This window comes from Panthera uncia (assembly GCF_023721935.1).
Source record: "Panthera uncia isolate 11264 chromosome A1 unlocalized genomic scaffold, Puncia_PCG_1.0 HiC_scaffold_17, whole genome shotgun sequence".
Lineage (NCBI taxonomy): Eukaryota > Metazoa > Chordata > Mammalia > Carnivora > Felidae > Panthera > Panthera uncia.
This window is the reverse complement of record NW_026057577.1, coordinates 125881137-125902475: the sequence shown is the minus strand read 5'-3', so window position 1 is coordinate 125902475 and position 21339 is coordinate 125881137. Positions and strand designations below refer to the sequence as shown.

At 42.7% G+C, this 21339-nt stretch overlaps 1 protein-coding gene across 1 annotated transcript in view; it reads right to left on the bottom strand.

Annotated features, from left to right (window-relative positions):
- ADAMTS12 (ADAM metallopeptidase with thrombospondin type 1 motif 12) overlaps positions 1–21339 on the bottom strand; it is a 329397-nt gene that overhangs the window by 300903 nt on the left and 7155 nt on the right. Inside the window, exon 2 of the mRNA XM_049648220.1 lies at positions 20158–20519. Coding sequence (XP_049504177.1) covers positions 20158–20519 — 362 coding nt within the window. The remainder of the gene's footprint in view (positions 1–20157; positions 20520–21339) is intronic.

Here is a 21339-nt window from a genome sequence, read left to right as displayed (position 1 = left end):
CGCCAGCCCCTCACCTACCAGCCCAAGCAGCTCATCGCCCTGGAGATCCAAGTGGAGGAGACGTGGTGGGCAGAGGCCTTGGCCAGGGCTGGGGACGACCCCCAGCTGGACACGTGTTTTTCCCCCCGGGGGTCGAGGATCCGCTGGGGAGCGTTGGGGAGCAAGGGGCCCAGCCACGGCTTGGCGCCTGGCGAAGCCACCAGCAGTGGCTAGAGCGCCTCCTGAAGAGAGCGGCCCGGAGGAGCAGCCCGAGAGGGATTGCTTCCGTCTCGTGGTGTCAGCAAAGCAGCGGCCGCAAGCGCAGAGGACGCGGACCTTGGGACGGACGCAGCGTTGCAGTTGCACTGACACTCCTGTGGGCAGCAGAAACGTCTGGCTCGGCTTCAAGGACGGGCCTCCAACACCGCGGAGCGCAGCCTGTCATCAGGGACCTGCGGTAGCCCGAGCCCATGCCAAACACCCCGAAACCGCGCCGAACGCCAGGATGCCCCGGTTCCACACCGGATGCCCCCATCCACGCCACACACCACACATCCCGGAACCACGCCAGACGCCTCTCAGCCACACCGAACATCCTAGAACCACCCCGGAACCACGCTGGAAGGCCCGGAACATACCAGATGCCCCTGGTGTCCGTGTAGAGTCAATTCCGAATGTAGTCAATTCTTTTTGAAGAAAAGAAAAATTACAGGTCAATGAATAAGTAAAAACACTATAATAAATAAGTATGAGCTGACTTTTTCTTTTTGGAAGTTGGGGGAGAGACGGGAGGAGCCATGGGGAACCAGAGGTTAATTAACCCTACAGAGAAAGGATCCACAGGGGACGACCCTGAGTCACATCAGATGCCTGGCATCCACGCCCGATGCCCTGGAGCTGTAACCTCTTTTTAAAACTGGGATCGGGGCGCCTGGGTGGCTCAGTCGGTTAAGCGTCCGACTTCGGCTCAGGTCACGATCTCGCGGTATGGGAGTTCGAGCCCCGCGTCAGGCTCTGTGCTGACCGCTCAGAGCCTGGAGCCTGTTTCAAATTCTGTGTCTCCCTCTCTCTCTGCCCCCCCCCCCCCCCATTCATGCCCTTCTCCCCCTGTTTTAAAAAAAAAAAAAACTTTAAAAAAAAAAATTTTTTTTTTAAACTGGGATCGTGTTCTGACAGAGCCGAAGAATGGAACCCCAGAACAAGGTTAAGGGCAGCACAGGCACCAAGTTTATTAGGGAGAGAATGAAAAGAAAAAGACTGCCGCTACCTGGAGGGGCGCCTTAAGGAGGAGCCCCCTAAGGCGTCTGAGAAGGAAGCCTCTAGCCCTTACAGTGGTGGGACCTTTTGAGGGGGAGTAAGTAACTGTGCAGCTGCTGAACCACGATATGGTCCGGGTGGGTTGTTCCAGGGAGTGGGTGTTGAAGAAGGTCCAGTACTTTCTGCTCCCTTGTTCACAAGGGGCCTCTTATCCCTGCCTGCCCAAGGTCAGTCTGTCTCCTGTCTCAGAGCCACACTAGAAGTCCCAGAACCAGGCCAGAAGCTGTGGGATCCATGCCGAACACCCCAGACTCACGGAGTGCACTCTGGGGTTCATGCCCGAGGCCCCAGATACACACCAAGACCCCTGATCCACATCCAGTACTCCGCATCTGCACCAGACAGCCCGGGGCTCACACTGAACTCCACGGCCTTGCTTTCTCTCCGCGAAAAAATGTACAAAAGTACAGACACCCTTGAAAAATATTTAGCAAAGTCACACCTTAAAAAAAGTCCTATGCAAGGCAAAGTCTTCTCACTGTGCCCTGGGACTTGGACACTCTTACTTACTTCCTCCTGACCCTTGTTTGAACAACTATCCTTTCTCTGTAGGGTGAACCTCTGCTTCCCCATGGCTCCTCCCGTCTCTCCCCCAACTTCCAAAAAGAAAAGTCAGCTCATACTTATGTACTATAGTGTTTTTACTTATTCACTGACATGTAATTTTGCTTTTCTTCAAAAAGAATTGACTACATTTGGAACTTTTTTCTATCTCCGTACTTTTCGGCATAGTACACTGTGGTTTCTGCCCGCCCCACACCACTGTTCATTGTGCTTGCCGTGACATTGTAGACCCTGACACATCTTCATGTTTCTCTTCTACCCTCCCCTCTGACTCCATGATCTTGATCACCTATATACCTGAATAAACGGTGTTAACACCCATGCATCAGATAAGACTCTGCTTAACTATGCCTCATCAATGCCTTCTCAATCCCCAGAACACAATGATTATGATTTTACTTTGTTGGGATATCTACGTATAGAAGTCCAACAGGTAATTGGAAATGTTCACCTGTGACTTAACAAGAGAGAAAAAAGTATTTGGTAATCCTATGCGCAGAAGTGAAATGTGTTCTCCTGGTGCTTGTCAATCATGCCTGTGTTCCTTTTACTGATTCCCATTCTGTCTTTCCAATGCTTACATGAATTTAAAAGATGCTTTACTTAGAGATACATTTCAAATTATACAGCTGACTCGATGGTAAAATAGCATGTGCTTTGGGGATGACTTCACTGTAAGTAAACTTACAGAGTCGCACTATACAAAGGGAGGCTTAACAAAAGTGTAAGTCACAGTCTCGTAAAAGCTTTTTAGAGCAAAAGGAATTTAAAACAGGAGTTGTCCACACTGAAACTCTTAAACAGACCTTTTCACACTGAAACTAGCATAAAGATTACATAATATCCACAATGTTCCATAAAGAACTATTGATAAAACTCCATGGGCTGCTGGAAAAACACAGGGAAATAGGAAGCAGGCATGGTGCCAACCACTGGGGCAGTCTCTGCAGCAAAGCCCAGCTAACAGTTAGTGCAGAGGCCCTGCAGATAACACATCCAAGGACAGAAGACTCCAGGAAACCAGTAAAGTGGGCATTACATCAAGAACTAGGGTAGCAGGTGTGAACACAAAGGCAGGAAGCAAAGGCAAGGACAGCAACCAAAGGCAGAGCCAAACTTGGTGGGCACGGAACAATTACCAAGGTAGAGCTGAGGATCTGTCACCAATGCAGCATGGAATCACAGAATATCTGAATTGGAAGGGCACTGGGTGATCACGCAGACAAACATGGTCAAATTATAAGCAAAATGACCTTCCCTCTCCCTATTCTTCCCATCTTGAACAATTCAGTTCGAAAGCCCTTAAGTAGGTCAGAGTGCAGTAGGCATCTGTATGAGATTGGAGTAGTGATGTCGGGGTTCAGGGAGCATTTAGGTGGAACAGAGCAGAGCATCAGTGCTTGAGTAGAGGAAAGGGATATCTGCATAGGGGGAATGTGTGATGCAGGATACCAGAGCCCAGAACGAAAACAAGGCAAAGGCAAAAAGGGGAAGTGATGCAGTGCTGGGTTTTTCAGTGCTAGTTTCTGGGCTCTGACAACCCCACAGGGCACCAGCCTCGCTAGAGAATCAAAGCCCCATGGCCTGGCATGAGGGGCAGAATCTAAGCAGGATAAGGACAGCAGCCACATGAGGCAACTGGGGGAAACCAGCACGGAACACAGAAGCCCAACTGACGTGAGAAGGGCATCCAGACAAGAAAGATGGTTGTAGCAACGATAGCAATGGGGTATTGGTTACAAACAAGGGGAGTGATCAGATGAGAAAATATGCTAAGAATAATGGGAACCAGTTTTGTCATTGTCAGAGAAGATATTTTTACAAACTTGAAAAGACAGAAAACCAGAATGAATCTGTGGTGCTGGACTGGAATTGAATGTATTGGTGTAAATTTGTAATTTTCTATATAGATAGACTAATAACTATAGATGTAATTTGTGTTTTGATTTAGGGCCTGGAATAGCGACACCCAATAGCAACAAACTATCTATCATCTAATACCAGCAGTGAGGCACAACGACAGCACTCTTATATTGCAGATGCTTATTAATGGTAGCAATCAGATGCTGGTTATTTGCACTTATCCACATAAGCACTTGAATATTACCAAGGTGGACATTAACAAAATGCACAGAGGACCTATGGGGAGCAGTCAAGGAGTCATTTATTGTACTTAAGTGTCAACACTAACTCCCTGAAGCAAGCTAGAGTCACAGGAGGGCTTAGAATGCAGATCCTCTGGCTCCATGCTCAGAGCTTAGTCCTACTATGCCACCAGGGTACAGCTCTGGTCTGGGAATTCTAATTTACATTCCCAACTTCTGTTCTCCACGCAGACACTGAAATTTTTAAAGTCTACACTAAAAATTTCTGTCCTATTTAACATTGAATAATAACCTATATTGTTATATATAATAATCTATTATCTAAGGGCACCTGGGTGGCTCAGTCGGTTGAGCATCTGACTTTGGCTCAGGTCATGATCTCTTGGTTAGTTGGGTTAGAGCTCCACGTCAGGCTCTGTGCTAACAGCTTGGAGCCTGGAACCTGCTTCAGATTCTGTGTCTCCCCCTCTCTCTGCCCCTCCCCCACTCACGCTCTGTCTGTCTCTGTCTCTCTCTCTCTCTCAAAAAAAATAAGCATTAAAAAAATTTTTAGTAATAATCCATTAACTAGATTAATAACAATCTACATTTAATTCAGTCTCAGAAAGGACGAATACAAATGGCCAACAGGTAAATGAAAAGATATTCAACATCACTAGTCATCAGGAAACGCAAATCGAAACGACAATGAGATATCACTTCATACCTGTTAGGAAGCTATTATTTAAAAAATTAAAAGCTAACAATTGTTGGGGAGGATGTGGAGAATTTGGAACCCTTATACACTGTTAGAAGGAACATAAAATAGTGCAGCTGCTTTGGAAAACAATATGGAGTTTCCTTAAAAAAATTAAGAATAGAACTACCACATCATTCAGCAATCCCACTTCTGGGTATACATTCAAGATAATTGAAATTAGGATCTCAAAGAGATACCTGCACTCCCATGTTCATTGCAACATTAGTCACAAAAGCCAAAACATGGAAATAATCCAATGTTCATCAGTAGATGAATGGATAAAGAAAATGTGGTATACACATGCCAGGGAACATTATTCAACCTTAAAAAAGAAGGAAATTCTCCTATTTATGACAACATGGATGGGGCTGGAAGACATTTTGTTCAGTGAAACAATTGAGTCACACAAGAACAAATGCTGCACGGTTCCTCTTCTAAGAGGCATCTAGAATAGTCCAGGGGGTAGAAGTGGACCATAGAGTGGTGGTTATCAGAGGATGGGGGAGAAAGATATGGGCAACTGTTCAATGGGTGTAAAGTTACAGTGATACAAGAGGAGTAAATTCCAGAGATCTGATGTGCACATAGTGCCTGTAGTTAACAGTATGGTGTCATATAGTTAAAAACTGAAGAGGATAAGTCTCATGTCAAATGTTCTTACCACAAGAAAGAAAGAAGAAAGAAAGAAAGAAAGAAAGAAAGAAAGAAAGAAAGAAAAAGGAAGAAAGAAAGAAGGAAAGAAAAGGAAAAGGAAGAAAGAAAAATGGGCACAAGGAAACTTTTGGAGGCGACAGATATGTTTATGACCTGGATTGTGGTAATGGTAACATGAGTATATACATATCTCCAAACTCACCAAACTGTACACATTAATTATGTGCAAGATTTTTTTTTTTTTTGGTATACCAATTATATCTCAATAAAACCCGATGGGGAAAAAAAAGAAAATTCTGACACATGGTATAACATGGTTGAACCCTGAAGATATTATGCTAATTGAAATAAGCCAGTCACAAAAGAACAAGTACCACATGATTCCACTTATACGAGGTACGTAGAGTAGTCACCTTTAATTAGACATAGAGTGAAATGGGGGTTGCCAGGAGCTGAGGGGAAGAAGCGAATGGGGACTTACTGTTTAATTGGGACAGAATTTGGGAAGCTGGAAAAGTTCTGGTGATAATGGTTGCACAAGAATGTCAATGTACTTAATGGCACTGAACTTCACACTTTAAAATGGTTAGTTTTTGCTATGTATATGTCACCACATACAAAAATATCCATAATAATACCGTTGAAGCCTAGGCAGAGGAGTTGTTCTGAAAAGGTGAGTTGGGAGTCTAGGGACAGACATAAGTTGTATCTTTAAAATGTTGCAGCATGTAAATGGATTACCTGCTTTAAAAAACATTATAAATGGAGGGGGAAATCTGGAGTCCTCTCCTATGGTGATTTGTGCTCTAGATTATTTTTTCTTCCCCTGGATCAGTAATAAAAGGTGAACATGGGGAGAGAAAGAGTGAAAACTTTAAATGGCCAAGCATTTTTCTACCTTAGTAGAAAAATGTGATTAAGAAAAAAGAAATAATTGAAATGTTAACTTATTTCGTCCAAAAGACTAAATGGTGAATAATAAAGTATATGTTAATTCTCGGGCACTGCAGATAAATGTGAATATATAAAACTATTTACTTGAACATTGGAGGAGATATTTTCTGGAGGACTGAACCCTCTAGTTATTCTGCAATTGCAGTAGTAACATTAATAATAATTATGTAGCAATAATAATTAATTAATAATAACAATAATAAGAGCTACATATACATAGTTTCTTGAACATATACTCTGTGAAAAACAGTGTTACACACTCAATATTTTATTTAGTCCTCACAGCCAACCAATAAAAACAGTATTATTAGGTAAGTCGCTATTTACAATCTAAGAGAAAACCTGCCCAAAGTTACAGAGCTTATGACCAAAGTCTATCTAATTCAATAGCCCACCAGGCTGTAAACACTACATGCCTCTCATCAAGATGACCCTGGGAAATTTCCAGGGAAAATTATCACAAGAAAGGCTCTGACATCAGCATCCTCCTTCTGCCACCATTTCCCTAGCACAGAAAAAGTCAGTACCCACCCCCTGCACAACTTGGGCTAGAACAGTCTTTCTCACTGTCACATTTTTGATTTCTCATTTTTCAGATTCAATTTTCAAAAGAGAGGTTTTTACCTAGCCATGACTCATCATCATCATCATCATCATCCCATTTTTGCACACATTGCCATATGATGGCACGTGCCTTGGCCACAGATCAGTCACAGTGTCAGAGTGCCTGAGTTTGATGAGACAGTAGAAACTGCTCACCCTTCATTTCACAGGTGAGGAAGCTGGGACCACAGGTGTGAAGGAACTTGGGGCTCCTGCGAGCCAGGGGTGGTCAGACATAAAGCACAGGTCTCTCAACTCCAGGCCCAGTACTTTTGATTAATAAAAGCCTAAATCTCAGGGGACTGGCCTAGAGATTAGAGTAAAAAGGAAGAAAAGCCTCCTTATCAAACTTGTATCTCTCTATTAAAACAGTTTAATGTAAATAGAATTAACTAGTAAAAGAACAAATCCTTTCCAGAGAAAGGATGTAAAGCATTTATCAGTGGATCGCAAATCCTTTCCTGGTCATTTGCCATGGTCATTACTGCCTTCACAACCTTCCAGAGAGAAAAGAATACTCACTGAAGGGAGACTGGATGCTTGCCTCCCATCCATCATCCAAAATCAGATGTGCTGTCTGCTCTGATGCAATTTCAAATGAATGAGGGTCAAGGATATTTTTACACCTTTAACTATAATTATAACTGATTTCAGCCATTTCTTCTGCAACATAGCTTCATATAAAAACCCCTTTCTGTGGACTTATTCTGTATTAGCTAACCCCCTCCCCCACTCCTAACGCACGCACACACACACACACACACACACACACACATACACTGCTCCTGCCCCTGCAATAAACTCTCTCTTATCTGGAAGTTCTGCTGTGAGCAGCCTATTCCCACTATTCTTTCTCTATCAAGCTGCACAGAGATTGGAAAGGAGATAAGACATATATTTTTTTAAAGTTTATTTATTTATTTATTTGTAAGTAATCTCTATACCCAACATGGGGTTCAAACTCATGACCCCAATACCAAGAATTGCATGTTCTTCTGACTGAGCCAGCCAGGCGACCCAAGATAAGACATATAATTTAATATATGCTATATATGAGATAGAATTTCATGTACTTTAATTAAATTAATATATATACTATGTATTATATATGAGAGATATAACTTATGTAAATTATATAAATTAACTGAAAAGTAATATGTAACATAATATAAAATATGGATTATAGGGGCACCTGGGTGGCTCAGTTGGTTAAGCCTCCGGCTTCAGTTCAGGTCATGATCACATGGTTCGTGAGTTCAAGCCCCACTTCGGGCTCTGTGCTGACAGCTCAGAGCCTGGAGCTGCTTCAGATTCTGTGTCTCCCTCTCTCTCTGCCCTTTCCCCGCTCATGCTCTGTCTCTCTCTCTCTCTCTCTCTCTCGCTCTCAAAAATAAACATTAAAATTTTTTTAAATCTGTATTATAAAATATATAAAATATAAAATTAAATAAGTTAAATATATCTGCTTTGTAAGTTAAATAACTTGTACATTATATAAGTTAAATAAGACTCATTTTAGCTAACAACTCAACTTTTTGTGTTTCTGCTGCACATATGCTAAAAAACAAAAAAATAGTAAAAATAACCAAAATGCAGCAAAAGCAAGAAAAAGAAAGGACAGCCAAAGAGAAAGCCCAGAAAATCCACCGCCACAGTGGGGGGAATCAGTCATCAGAGATAAGCTGAGAATGTTGGGGGATTAGAAAGAGAAAAATGCAGCTGCAACTTAAAAAAGAACAAAACAAAACAACAGAAAACAAGACTTGCAGGAAGAAGGGGGAGCTGCTTGGAAGAAAGATGCGATATCTGATGACCCAGTCAGAGACTGTGGAAGCTGTGCATTTTTAAACTGTGTGACTCATTCTCTAGGGCCAAAGCAGAAACCAAGGGAGGAAAAAATTTCCAGAGAAAAATCTGTCTGCAAACAGAGTGGCGGTGGTGAGGGGAGGGTGGACTGGTGACGAGGGGAATCAATGACACCAAATGGGACCGTTCAGTATGGCACACTGTAGAACTCTGACAAATCTGTTTCTCAGAATAGCTTATTGCCTCCCAGGCAATTTCGCTGAGGAGCCCTGAAGGAATGTGTAAGTGGGAATGAAACTGAATTAGAGACAGTGGGTCTGGTACAGGACACGCTGGGGTATGAAAGTCACTTCTTTTTTTTCGTTTATTTATTTTGAGAAAGAGAGCAAGCACAAGCAAGTGGGGGAGGGGCAGAGAGAGAGGAGACAGAGAATCCCAAGCAGGCTCTGAGCTGCTAGCACAGAGCCCCACTCGAGCCTCGAACTCATGAACCGTGAGGCCATGACCTGAGCTGAAACCAAGAGACAGACGCTTAACCAACCCAACAGATCAGGTGCCCCTGAAAGTCTTTTTCTTTCAATTAATACTTCAAATGTCTCAAGGAGGGAAATAAACAAATACAACAACATACACTATTGGGAAATCTCAGAAGATCGTATTTTTGTAACGTGTGTGTTTAGAGGAAGATTTTCCGTGTTTGACTATTTTGAAAAGTCTTAAAAGCAAAAAACCAAGTGTAATCACTGAAGAAGGGGAACGGGACAACTGTGGTGTTACCAGATGGTTTGTGGGGAGTAGAAAGAGAAGCATATGCACAGCTTCTCTAAAACCCCAGTGTATTTAGTCAAGGATATAGAACTTAATGGAAGTAAGTGGTCTGGACCAGGAGTGGAGTCCGGGGCTCCTGTCCCTGTTGACTGTGGGGTGCACTGACATAAGTGGTCCTCTCTGCATGGATAGTGTCCTCCCAGGGCTGAGAGGAAAGCCCCATCTTTGCTTTGCCATGCCCTTTTATTCCTAGACTTTCCTGAACATCCTGGAAAACTCCACACTCACAGTCTCTTAAGGGAATATTTATAAACATTAAGGTTTCCTCGTTCTTAACCCAAACTTAGCATCAACCAGGCTCCATCCCCTTGGGAGTGGAAATGAAAGTCTAAATGTATTCGTTGTTATTGTCCCTCCTAGCCTTTGGAGGGCCCAGAAAGCCTCTTCTCAACAGCTTAGATGAAGACACCAAAACAAAAGATTATTGCTTAGCATACTCACCAGAGATGAGATCAAATAACCTGAGAACAACTGGAAGCTGTCCTGGTAAGAGCTGTTCATGTCAAGAACAAGGGTTCTAATAGAGCTAAATGCTGTGGAAGTCAGAAGAGTAGCAAAGGATGATGGAGAGTATATCTGGCCACCATCACCTGCCTCATTTGGCTCCCAGGTCTCATGTATCTTTTCAGTCTTTTTTTGAATCGCATTTTCTAAGATTCCTCTTCCACCCTTCTATCCATCAACATTGATTAGAACAGCAGCATCCCCCCCTACTGTTTCTAAGCTTCACTAGATATTTGGGCCAACAATTTGCAGGAAGGATGCAATATGTAAAAGGGTGAACTCAAACAGAACTAGTATCTCTGGGTTTGGTGAGTCAATGCCTGTCAACTTTTACTGCACATACAAATTACCTGGGGCTCTTATTAAAATGTAGGTCTGATTCAGCAAGTCAGGGTGTAGGCTCTGAGAATCTGCATTACTAACAAGTTCCTGGGTGATGCACATTCTGACGGCCCATGGGCCACACATTTAGTAGCAAGGACCCAATCCACTCAACTAACAGACCCAAAAAGGCAAAGGATCTCAACTAACATCACATCGTTAGTTAGTATTGAACTAGGACTTGAGCCCAGCTCCTCTGACTCCCAAATCCAGTGGGACTGCTCTGTATGAAAAACATGCCAAGCCTCCACAGACCTGCTATGGCTCTCTAACACAGACCATCCGGCCAAAAATAAATTAGTTATGTCACACTGAAAAACCATCTCCAACAAGCAAGTAAAATGTTTTTCAGTTACAAAACCTAAAACCCAGGCCTCCTATTTTCTCATTTTTCAAAGATCTTATTAATATCTGTTAGTCAATGGAGATGTTTTTGAAAGGAACTAGAGCTTTCTGAAAGCTAATATTTAAGCTTCCTGGACCTGTGACTCGTACGCGATCAAAAAAGAAAAGAAATATTAATCTATGAACATCAAGTGGGAAACTCCGGACACCCAATCTTCAGTGTCTGTAATGAAAACAGAAATGAGGTTCAAAATAAAGACTTCAGAGAAGAGATATACAGGAGAAGGGAGTGACATCTGTATCTGTATTTGTGTGGACCCATAAGTCAAGTAATTAACCCAATAACAAACAGAGCTCTGGCCTCTTATCTCCCATAAGATGAGGGTCATTCCTTCTCCTGACCTATACCTGGCCCACAGAGAAGGTCCCTAATTCAAGATCCAGCAAAGAAAGAAAACAATGCTGCTTCTTGAAGTATACGTTCTTCAGTTCTCTCTCTCATTTCCAATCCATCATGCTGGGAACTCACAAGATGAACCTGCCAAATTGAAAAGGAAGTGGAAAGATGAAAAAAGAGGAGGGGAGAAAATAATGCTCATGTTTATGAGCCTGTAACACAAAGCACCAATAGGGACAAATCTCCCGCCAGCCAGTTCCAAAGTCTCACGTCTGAGTAATCATGGGTCTGACCAGGCAACCCCCAAACGTCAGGGGTCACAAGGAATTCCTCAGCCTGGGAGCAGAGTTAGGGGATACACAGAGCATTACTTTCCCTCCCTCCTGGCGAGGAGCACCAAAACCTGACACACAGGCATCCCACAACTCAAACGACTGTTTTCGGCAAAGGAGCCACAAAGTTCCAGATCAGGAAGCAAGGCCAGAAGCCACTCTGGGAGTTTTCCCACAGAGTTCTGCCAGTGGATTTCATTCGTCAGCTACATCACCCTGGGCTGCAGCCGGAGTTCAAGAACAAGAGGGCAGAGATGGTTATGTTATTTGCTTGTGTGGAAAAGGAACTGGCAGAACTTTCCATCTGGGCCAAGAACTGAACTGCCTTTGAGGGAGTAATGTGGAGTGAAGCGCACCCCTCTCTCAATGGAGGCACCATCATAGAGCATAGAGTTTTAAATGTCACTGATCTCATTTACAGCATTCACACAGCAAAACACAAGAACACCTAATTCTAGGATTTGGGGAAATTAGAATCTAACAACGTTTACAAAGGTAAAATGATGTAACAGCCTATCCCAGCAAAAACTGGTATCTTTCTAGTAGAAGCTAGACAATTCCAAAGCTTCCTACTGTGCTACATCCTAAGATTCAATTTCTTTTTGGAGCATACCTTCCGTTTGTTTGGATGACAAAAATTAAAATTCTCTTCACCTCAATGTAAAGATAGCTAAACAAGGAAACAGAAGGATGCCTTCAGAATCGCTATTGGGCATATGTTTCAACAGAAACGTTTCACTATAATTTGTGCATTTGTATGGGAGAAATTGTTTTTCTCTAGACAGCCTGGTAAGATCTGAGCATTTATGTTAACTCTCTCTTCTTGAAAAGGCCTCCTCCCTTGTCTTCCAGCTCAAGCAGTTGTTCACTGCAGATCAGAAACAAAGAGCCCAATAGTTTCAGGAATTAGACACAGACTGTTCTTCACCTTGAACTGAAGGAGAGATTGGGAAAAAGCACTGGTCGAGACTTGCGATACCTCAGTGGAAAAGGATCTGTTATTAATGCACATAAACTCCCCACCTCTCCATCCTGTTGCAAGAAACCGAGTACCTTAGGCTTTGGGAAACATGCTGGTGATGGATGACTGTGTCCCCATGTGACTGTCATCCGGGAGCCACAGAGCCAGGCCACAGAGCCCTGTGGGGAAGGGGCTCCATGACTATTGCAGTAGCACACATGTATGCAAATTGCAAGAAGGTGTGCAAGAGAGACAGATGAAATTTTAAAAAGTGTCCCTCGCAGACAGATGAATTTTAAACGGCACCCATCTAGGTAGACAAATTACAAAAAGATGCTCCACTTTGGGCAAAGGGTTTATAACAAACCCTCTTTTCGTCTTGAAACTGGGATTTGGTTCAGTTGGCAGAGCCTGATCTGGATTTCAGGCCTCCACCCTCCCCTTGATAGGGCACTTTTGTGGGGTTTACTATGTACAAACTACCCTGTGGGGCCCAGCTGCCTTAGATTGGGGTTGCCCATGAAGCAAGTAGCGATTCCTTGCAGGAAACACCTGAGAAGAAGCACGAGAAACAAAGATGAGACTCAGCCTAGGGTGGGGAAATTTTCCTCCTTTCTCAGAGGCTTCATGACTGGGCCCAGGACTCAGTAAAGAATTCTGTTTCAGTGCACCCTTTTGCAAGGAGATTGCTGGTGGGGTGATCTTTGCTATGTATCAAAAGGCCAAGTGCTTGGTTAGAGACCCTTTTGAAACTCAGCCTACACTCAGCACACCCAAGGTGAAGAGAAGTCTTAAGTTGTTATTTGTATCGTACCTTCCTTCCCTTTATATGCAAACTTTCCAAAAAGTCTTACTGATAATTGCAGTTTGGAATCTGATGTGCTTTACAGAACTAAGAAAAGGCCTGACCCAGGCTCAGAAGAGAATAGCAAAGTTGATAACAGTGTCCTCTTCCCAAAGTCAACATGATAGTGGCAGTCACAATGCTCTTAGGGTGATGAACCCAAGAGGGCCATAGAGCAGAGCAACATCACACTGCCACAATGAGCCAGTGCCCTGGGAACCCACTAGAAGTGATTTAGGGACCATTTAAGCAGACTGTACCATAGAAGTCAATAGGTGGTGTTCAAGTCATTGTTTGGGTAATTGAGGAAATATAATCTCATTGTGAAGCCACAGCCTGGAGGAGGTCTACAAAAACTTGAGGCAGTAAAAGGCTAAATGCTGAAACAAACACATCCATCCATTCAGCCAGTATTCACTGAAGGTTTACTATCTAACATAGCTAAACATGTGTGAACAAGACAGGGTGAGGAAAAGAAAAGTTAAGCAAAAAATAAAAGAAAACATCAGGTATCATAGGTTCTTTTTAAAAGTAAAATGGGCAATGTGGTAGAACACTGGAGGTTTCTACTTTAGATTCAGTGGTCAGGGAAGATCATAAGCTGGGATCTAAATGACGAGAAGGAGCAGCTAGGTAGAAATCTGAGGGAAGAGTGTTCTAGACAGAGGGAACATGAATGCAAAGGCGATGAGGCCAGAGTGTGCTTGGTACATTTGAAAGACAGAAAGGTCAGTGTGGCTGGAGGGCAAGGTGATGGGGCAGGAGGCCAGGGAGGTAGACAGTGATCAGGCCAGAGGGACATTGGAAGCTAAGACAAGACATTCGGATTTTATTTTGCTATGATGGGAAATAAGTAGAGATTTTAAGCAGTAGAGTGCACTGCTCTAGAAATGTGTTTAGAAGTCCAATCTGGCCACTACGTGAGAAATGGCTTGCAGGGAATTGAGAGGAAGTGGAGGAACCACTTGGGAGGTCAATTCAGTGGTGACTAGAACTGGGGCAGAGTTTCTCAACCTCGAAACTATTGACATTTTGTACCATAAAATCCTTTGTCGGGGAGGGTCATTCTGTGGTTTGTAGAAAGTTTCCAACATCACTGGCCTTTACTTACCAGAAGCCCAAAGTAGTCATCCCTTCCCCAATTGTGACAGCCAAAAATATCTCCAGACATTGCCAAATGTCCCCTATAGGACAAAACTACCCCTGTTGAGAATGTGGAAGTGATAAGAGGGGTAGATTCTGCACATAGTTTGAAAGAAGAGCTGACAGGATTTGCTGATAAGAATAAATACAGAGTAGGAGAGAAAGAGATGAGTCAACCAAAGGATGAGTCCATGGGTTTTGGCTGAACAACTGAAAGAATAAAGTTGACACGTACAACAATGGGGAAAATGGCAGGAGGAGGGAATCAAGAGTATTGCTATGAACATGTCAAATTTGAGATTCCTATCTGGCATACATGTGGAAATGGCAAACACAGTTGGAGTTGCAAGGAAATATCAGAGTTAGATACATAAATTTAGTAGTTATTCACATACATGTACAGAGATAGAGCTAGATGATATAGATAGAGAGAGAGAGAGAGATAGATACAATAGATAATTATACAAATAGATGATTAGATAGATGATAATGATAGATAATGAATGAACAGAAGGACAGATGGTCAGATAAACTGACAGAGGAGTAGACAGCATTTGGGACTGGTCAGGATCACCTAATAGAGGATGAAATTAGAGAAGAGGGAGCTACAGACAAAGCCCTGGGACACTCTAGTAGTTAAAGATATGGAAAGAAGCAAAGGATGTTGAGACAGAACTCTCAGGGTGGTAGGTAGGAGTAAAACCATAATAATGCGGTACCACTTACGCCAAGAGAAAAAAATACATAAAAATAGAAATTGTGTCAAACGGTGCTGAAACTTAAGTACAGTGAAAACAGAGAGACACCCACTGGCAACACAAAGTTCACTGATGACCTGACTAGAGCAGTTTTAATGAGGTGCCCCAACAAGGTAGGTGAAGAGATTCAGTTACTCCTACTAAGCCAACAAGAGAACTGGATACTTTTCAAAAGTACTTAGAGCTGTTATCTACAACAGCATGAAATAGGCAGGGCTGACTAACATAATTATCCATGTTTTTATGTAGGAATAGTTTGCAAGGGGGTTAAGGCAGTCACTGAAATGAAGGTTCTTGCTACAACTTTTGAGACAGGTTGGACACTTAAAAACGTATAAACAGTGTTTAGACACTAGAATTCTTCAAACTGAAAAGAAATCATAGATCATACTAATGAGGCATAGAAACTTAGGCCACAGCACAGAAGACTCTTCTCCAAACATACTGTGAATCAATAAGCAGAATCTCACCTGTGAATAAAATGTGGTCATCCCGCCAGGTGCCATCTTTCAGCAGTGGGGGAGACAGTGAGGCTCAGCGCAGAAGAAACTATCATCCTATCTGATTTAGAATCAAAAAACTCTCCAAACCAGAATACTTCAAGAATAAATATGAGTAAACAAACAAAGGGAACAGATTTGCAAAAACGGTTTCACTAATTTTTCCCCAAATAAATTCTCTGACCCAGAAAAGTAAATTAAAAAAATACAAAGCAATTATTACAGTTCGTTTAACAGCCTCATTCTCTATTCACGCTAACTACCCTATAGGTGGGATAAGCCCGCTGGTCCATAAGGATAGCCCAACTAATGGGTGATACATTCGAGGACAATGTCTGGGAGATTTCCTGGTGAGAAATGCCATCAGAGTGAGATTTAGAATCCCTTCTAAGGAGCTATAGAATTCTCACCTTGGGAAGGAGAGAAAACCAAGCATCGTGGACCTTTTACTCCAACCAGTCAACCTGGATAGGTCTCATGGGAAGAAGTGGAAGAAACTTATCCTGTTCATCGACTGGACTAACTGTAACAAATGTCAATTCTACGAGTTTATATATAAGTTTATATAATTCCTACCAAAATCTCCACAAATTTTTGTGGTCAGACTATTCTAAAATTTATATGGAAAGGCAAAGGAACTAGAATTACAAACACAATTTTGGGAAAAAATAAAATGTTAGGAATCAGTCTATTAGATTTCCGGACTACTTATATAGCTATAGCAATAAAGATGCTATTGATGGAATAGAACACAAAACTCAGACTCACAAAAATATCTCCAAATGAATTTCACAAACGTAGAAACAATTCAAAGGAGGGAAGTTAGCCTTTTTAAAACAAATGGTGCTGGAGCAGTTAGACACTCATAGGCCACAAGAAAAAAAGGGAGAGAATGAACCTCTACCTAAGCCTCACATCTTATACAAAAATTTACTCAGAATGGATTATGACTTAAATACAAAATGTACACATAAGGAGGGAGAGAGGCAGGAAGGAAATGGGTACGGCTGTAAAAGGACAACATGAGGAACTGTTTGTGATAGAAACATTGGGCATCTTGACTATATCAATGTCAAACTGCTGCCTATGATACTGTGCAGTAATTCTGTAAGATGCTACCATTGGGAGGGACTGAGTCAAGGGTACATGGGATATCTCAGTATTCGTTCTTACAACTGCATATGAATCCACAACAACCTCAAAATAAAAAGTTTAACTAAAAAAAAAAACAACTAAGAATAATACCTCTTTGAAAATTGTAATCCATCATTGAGCTCAGATCAAGAAAGGAAATCTCAAGGTGCCAAAAGGGAAAAGGAAAGAGAGTTGAGGGGGAGTTGAAGCTGAGTGGCCCCCGAGAAAGAGAGCTATTTGGATTTGGGTCAGGATCTAATTCTCCAGTAGGGGTGGGAATTGAGGTTAGGGTTTAGGATAGAGCCAAAAACCATATTCACTTTAATAAAGCCTGAGCTGAGAAATACTGTCTCTGTGAACAAAAATTTAAAATATTTATTAAAATAAAAACATTACAAATATTTACTGACTCGGGTATCCAGGAACCTAGACTGAGTCCTCGGTGGAGGTGGGGTACCCGTGAAGAATCTGAACCCCAGTCCCATATCATACACAAATGTGCAGGATAACATTTTGCAGAAAATCTCAGCTGAAATACTAACAACATAGCCTGGAGCAAATCCGATAGGGTCCCTGGCAATAGCAAATCCAAAACCACCCCACTGGAATTCTCACAGGTAATGGCTCCCACTGAGGATCAATTCTAAGTCTAATTGATTAAACCACACAGTCTCTCCATCAAAAAACTTAGAATGGAACAAATCAACTAAACTGTTAAAAAAAAAAATTCTGTAACTTTAAGGTTATAAAGACTTCAGAGGAGAGGGTGGTGAGAATGTTAAAGATGACCAAGGAGGGGCTGCTGGGCAGGACATGGGCTGACTGTCTGAGAGCAGCTCCCAAGAGGATGGGGACCAGAGGTGTGTGGAAGGTATTAAATGGAGGAAGGAGGCCATCCCACACCCTGTCATGAGTGACCTTTCTTGGGTCTTCAGTCCGCAACCATCTGAGCCTGCTCCAAGGGACACTAAATAGACCTTAAATTTTAGGCAACTCTAAGAGAACACAGTCTCCAGCATTACCATGGCTATATCTAAAGCAAAGAATATGCCAGCCCTGAGCCAGAGGAAGGAAAAGCTCATGTCTTGTTCTACATGACAGTGTTTTCTTCCTCAGAAAGCTTTCTCAAATGCCACCTCTGTCCTTAGGAATGGTGAGGGGCTTAAAAGCCAATATACATCCTAAGCCTGCCATCCTGTGAATTTGAGTGTGGGGTCCTGTTTTGGTGAAAAGGAAAATAAATATCCCAGAGGTCAGATCCCAGACAAGTGATCAGGGGAAACCAGACACAAGGCCAACCACTATCCTTTTGATGAGAAGCACTGACGATGATGGCACACGAGCAAATGAACTTGAAGCCAGCCAGTTCGTATGCTCACAGAAAGGAAAGAAACTCATTTGGATTTTACGGCTTATTTTATAACTATCATTAACTGTGCAATTCTGTGTGAAAGGCTCAAAACTAATCCCAGTAGATTGGTTCTTCTGACAAAATCATTTAGTGATTTGAATCTAAAAGTTTCCATCATCCTGGCTACCACATTAGTCCATTAGTTAATATTTGCTTCTTTGTGCTCCTGTACTTAGAATGAATCTGGAATCTGAATCTGAAAATGCCCACATGGTACTTTGCTCTGCTCCCTGGGGCCATTTGAAATTGAAAAGCTCCCAGCATTCTGTTTCCAAGCCTGACATAATGCTAACCAGTGTGCAATCTCCCTTAGAAAGCACAAGAGGAAAAGAGGGGGCAATTGAGAGCAGCGGTTCTCAGCCCTGGCTGCATGTTAGAATTACTTGGGAAGAGCTTTAGAGTAATATTGACTAATGTTGCTAATTAATACCTGCTCACACTACTGGGTGTTGTATGGAAACCAATTTGACAGTAAATTTCATATATTAAAAAAAAAAAAAATACCTGCTCACACTAATTCATTGGCTGTCAACATTTACCACACATTAGAATTTTCTTGGGAGCTTTAAAAAAATACTGATGTCTGCGCTTCACCCTCAGACCAGGTAAATCAGAACATCTGGGAAGAGGGGTGGGGAACGGGTACTTTTTAAAAGCTCCTGGGTTGATCCTAATGTTCGATCAGGGCCAGTGCTTCTTAAACTTTACTGAGCATCAGAATCTCCTGAAAAGCTTATTAAACCAAGGATTTTAAATACGCAGGCAACAGAGACAGAAAGTAGATTAGTGGTTCCCCAAAACTAGGGGAGATGAGGGGATTGGGGGGTGCCTGGTAAGGGGTAGAAGGACTCAGGCTCAAAATAACTGCCCAATAAAGTTATTCAACTTCTCCAAGCTTCATCATCTAGAAAAATAACAAAGATGGGGGGTTGGGGGGTAGAAGAGGACAATGTACATAAACCACCTCATAAATGACACATTCCAGTACCTGGCATATCGGAAATATAAAAAAAAAAATGATAATGACAGCCAACATCCATTGACTGTATTATTTACCAAGCGGTCTTCTAAGTTTATATATATATATATATATATATATATATATATATATATATATAAATTCATTTCATTCTCACAATACTGTACTATAGGGGCCGGTAAATTTTTTCTGTAAAAGTCAGAGAGCAATTTTTGGGCCTCGTGGGCCATACAGTCCTTATCCCAACTACTGAGCTCTGCTGTTGTAGTTTGAAAGCAGCCATACACAGTATAAACACATGAGCTTATCTGTGTTCCCATAAAACTTTATTTATAAAAAACAAGAGGCAGTCCAGATTTGGTCTGTGGGCCATACTTTGCCAACCCTTTTTCTATGAGTTGGGTACTGTCATTATCTCCACTTTACAAACGAGCAAACAAAGGCACAAAGGGATAAACGGACTGCCTAACTTCCCACACCGAATCTGATTACGAAGTACACATAGTCAGCCATTATGCCATAGCAGCTACTCACCACTGGTAAGCCTCTCAGTCCAAATTCAGGTTTTCCTAACTCCAAAGGGCTGGCCAGCCAGTTAGTCACAATACCCTCCGAGCCGCTGCAGAGACTGAAGACCCACCTCCAATCCTCCCCTCCTCCCATGCTGTTCCCGGTTGAACCCTCCCTGCTCTGAACCCTCAGTGCCTTGACTCTCCATACCTCCCAGATCGATCCACTTTTTATGTGATTTTCTGCATTTCTCCCCAGCCCATTTGGCAGCCTGGACCACGCTCATCACAAGTGCTCAATGTGTATGTACTGAATGTGTCTGTGAACCCACTGGTGCTGGACGTGCAGGACGAGCCTATAGGGGCCTGGGGACAGAGAAGGGAGGTAGGTGATGGACCCGGGCACTCACCAGTCCCTGGCAGGCACTGAGTGCTGCAACCCCGATTCTGGTGCCCTGTTGCAGAACTGTGCCCCTGAGATGGCAGGGGGGTGCCGAGGAAGCCACCATCTTAACACGGGAAAGATTTCCGTATCTCCTCTCCACGATATAGCTTTTGGAAAGAAATCCCTGATTGACTGACAAGTTGAAGAACAGGTCCTTCTCCTCGTGGGAAATTCTATAGTACACCCGATCCTCTGGGCCATCCAAATCTCTCTTCCTCCTGTCGCTGGTGACGGGATGGCGCAGGCCATGTGATAGAAAATGCCCACTGGCATCTACGCGGACAGGAGCCACCACGTGATATTCTGGCAGGGCCTTGACAAAATGCGCTGAAAGAAAAGGACACAAAAAATAAAACCGAGGGAATTCCCTGATGAGTCTACGGCAAGGTGAATGCTCTGCTATTTGGAACTTAGACTTCAGCTCGCGGATTGCAAAGTACCACTGCTGACTTGAAGTTTACAGATTGTGTCTACCACGCATGTACTGTCAACAGTAAATTCCCTGAACGACTCAAACTGACTCGGGGCCCCTCCTTGACGACACGTGGCAGTCTGCACCGACACAAAGGCACAGCTCTGGATGGCAGATGCTTTGCCGGAGACAGATTAAAATGAGAATTAATGCCTGAGTACTGTTAGGAAAGGGGCAAGGTCAGTATAAGGAATATTTCATATTTCGAGGCTTGAGTTCATTAGTACAAATCACAGAGCTTGGCTGTTTGTTACAAAGAGCTTAAATGCCTCAGGAACTTCCCATTAACTCAGGTTAGAGGGAAAATGAAAAAACAGCTAACCCACCATACACACTGACAAACTTCACACCCGTTGCAGCCTAAGTGTTCTGCAACGTAGCAAAGGCTGCTTAAAGAAACTTGGATGTTTATTTTTATTTTTACAAAACGCACAAAATAAAAGGGTAAGATGAACCCTGCCACTTTAAAAAATGCTAGACGGGAACACTCATCTCTGCCACACACAGGGACACACGCCTTTTGACTCGTTTGTGTTTAAAGTCCCCGCCCCCTCCTCTTCATTCTGATGTTTGAGAATAACAAGGAGTCTCTCTAGCAGGGGCTAATCATCACTCGGGATTACAGGCTACTTCCAGCAAACCAGTAGCCACTTAGTAAAATAACTAATCTTTTGC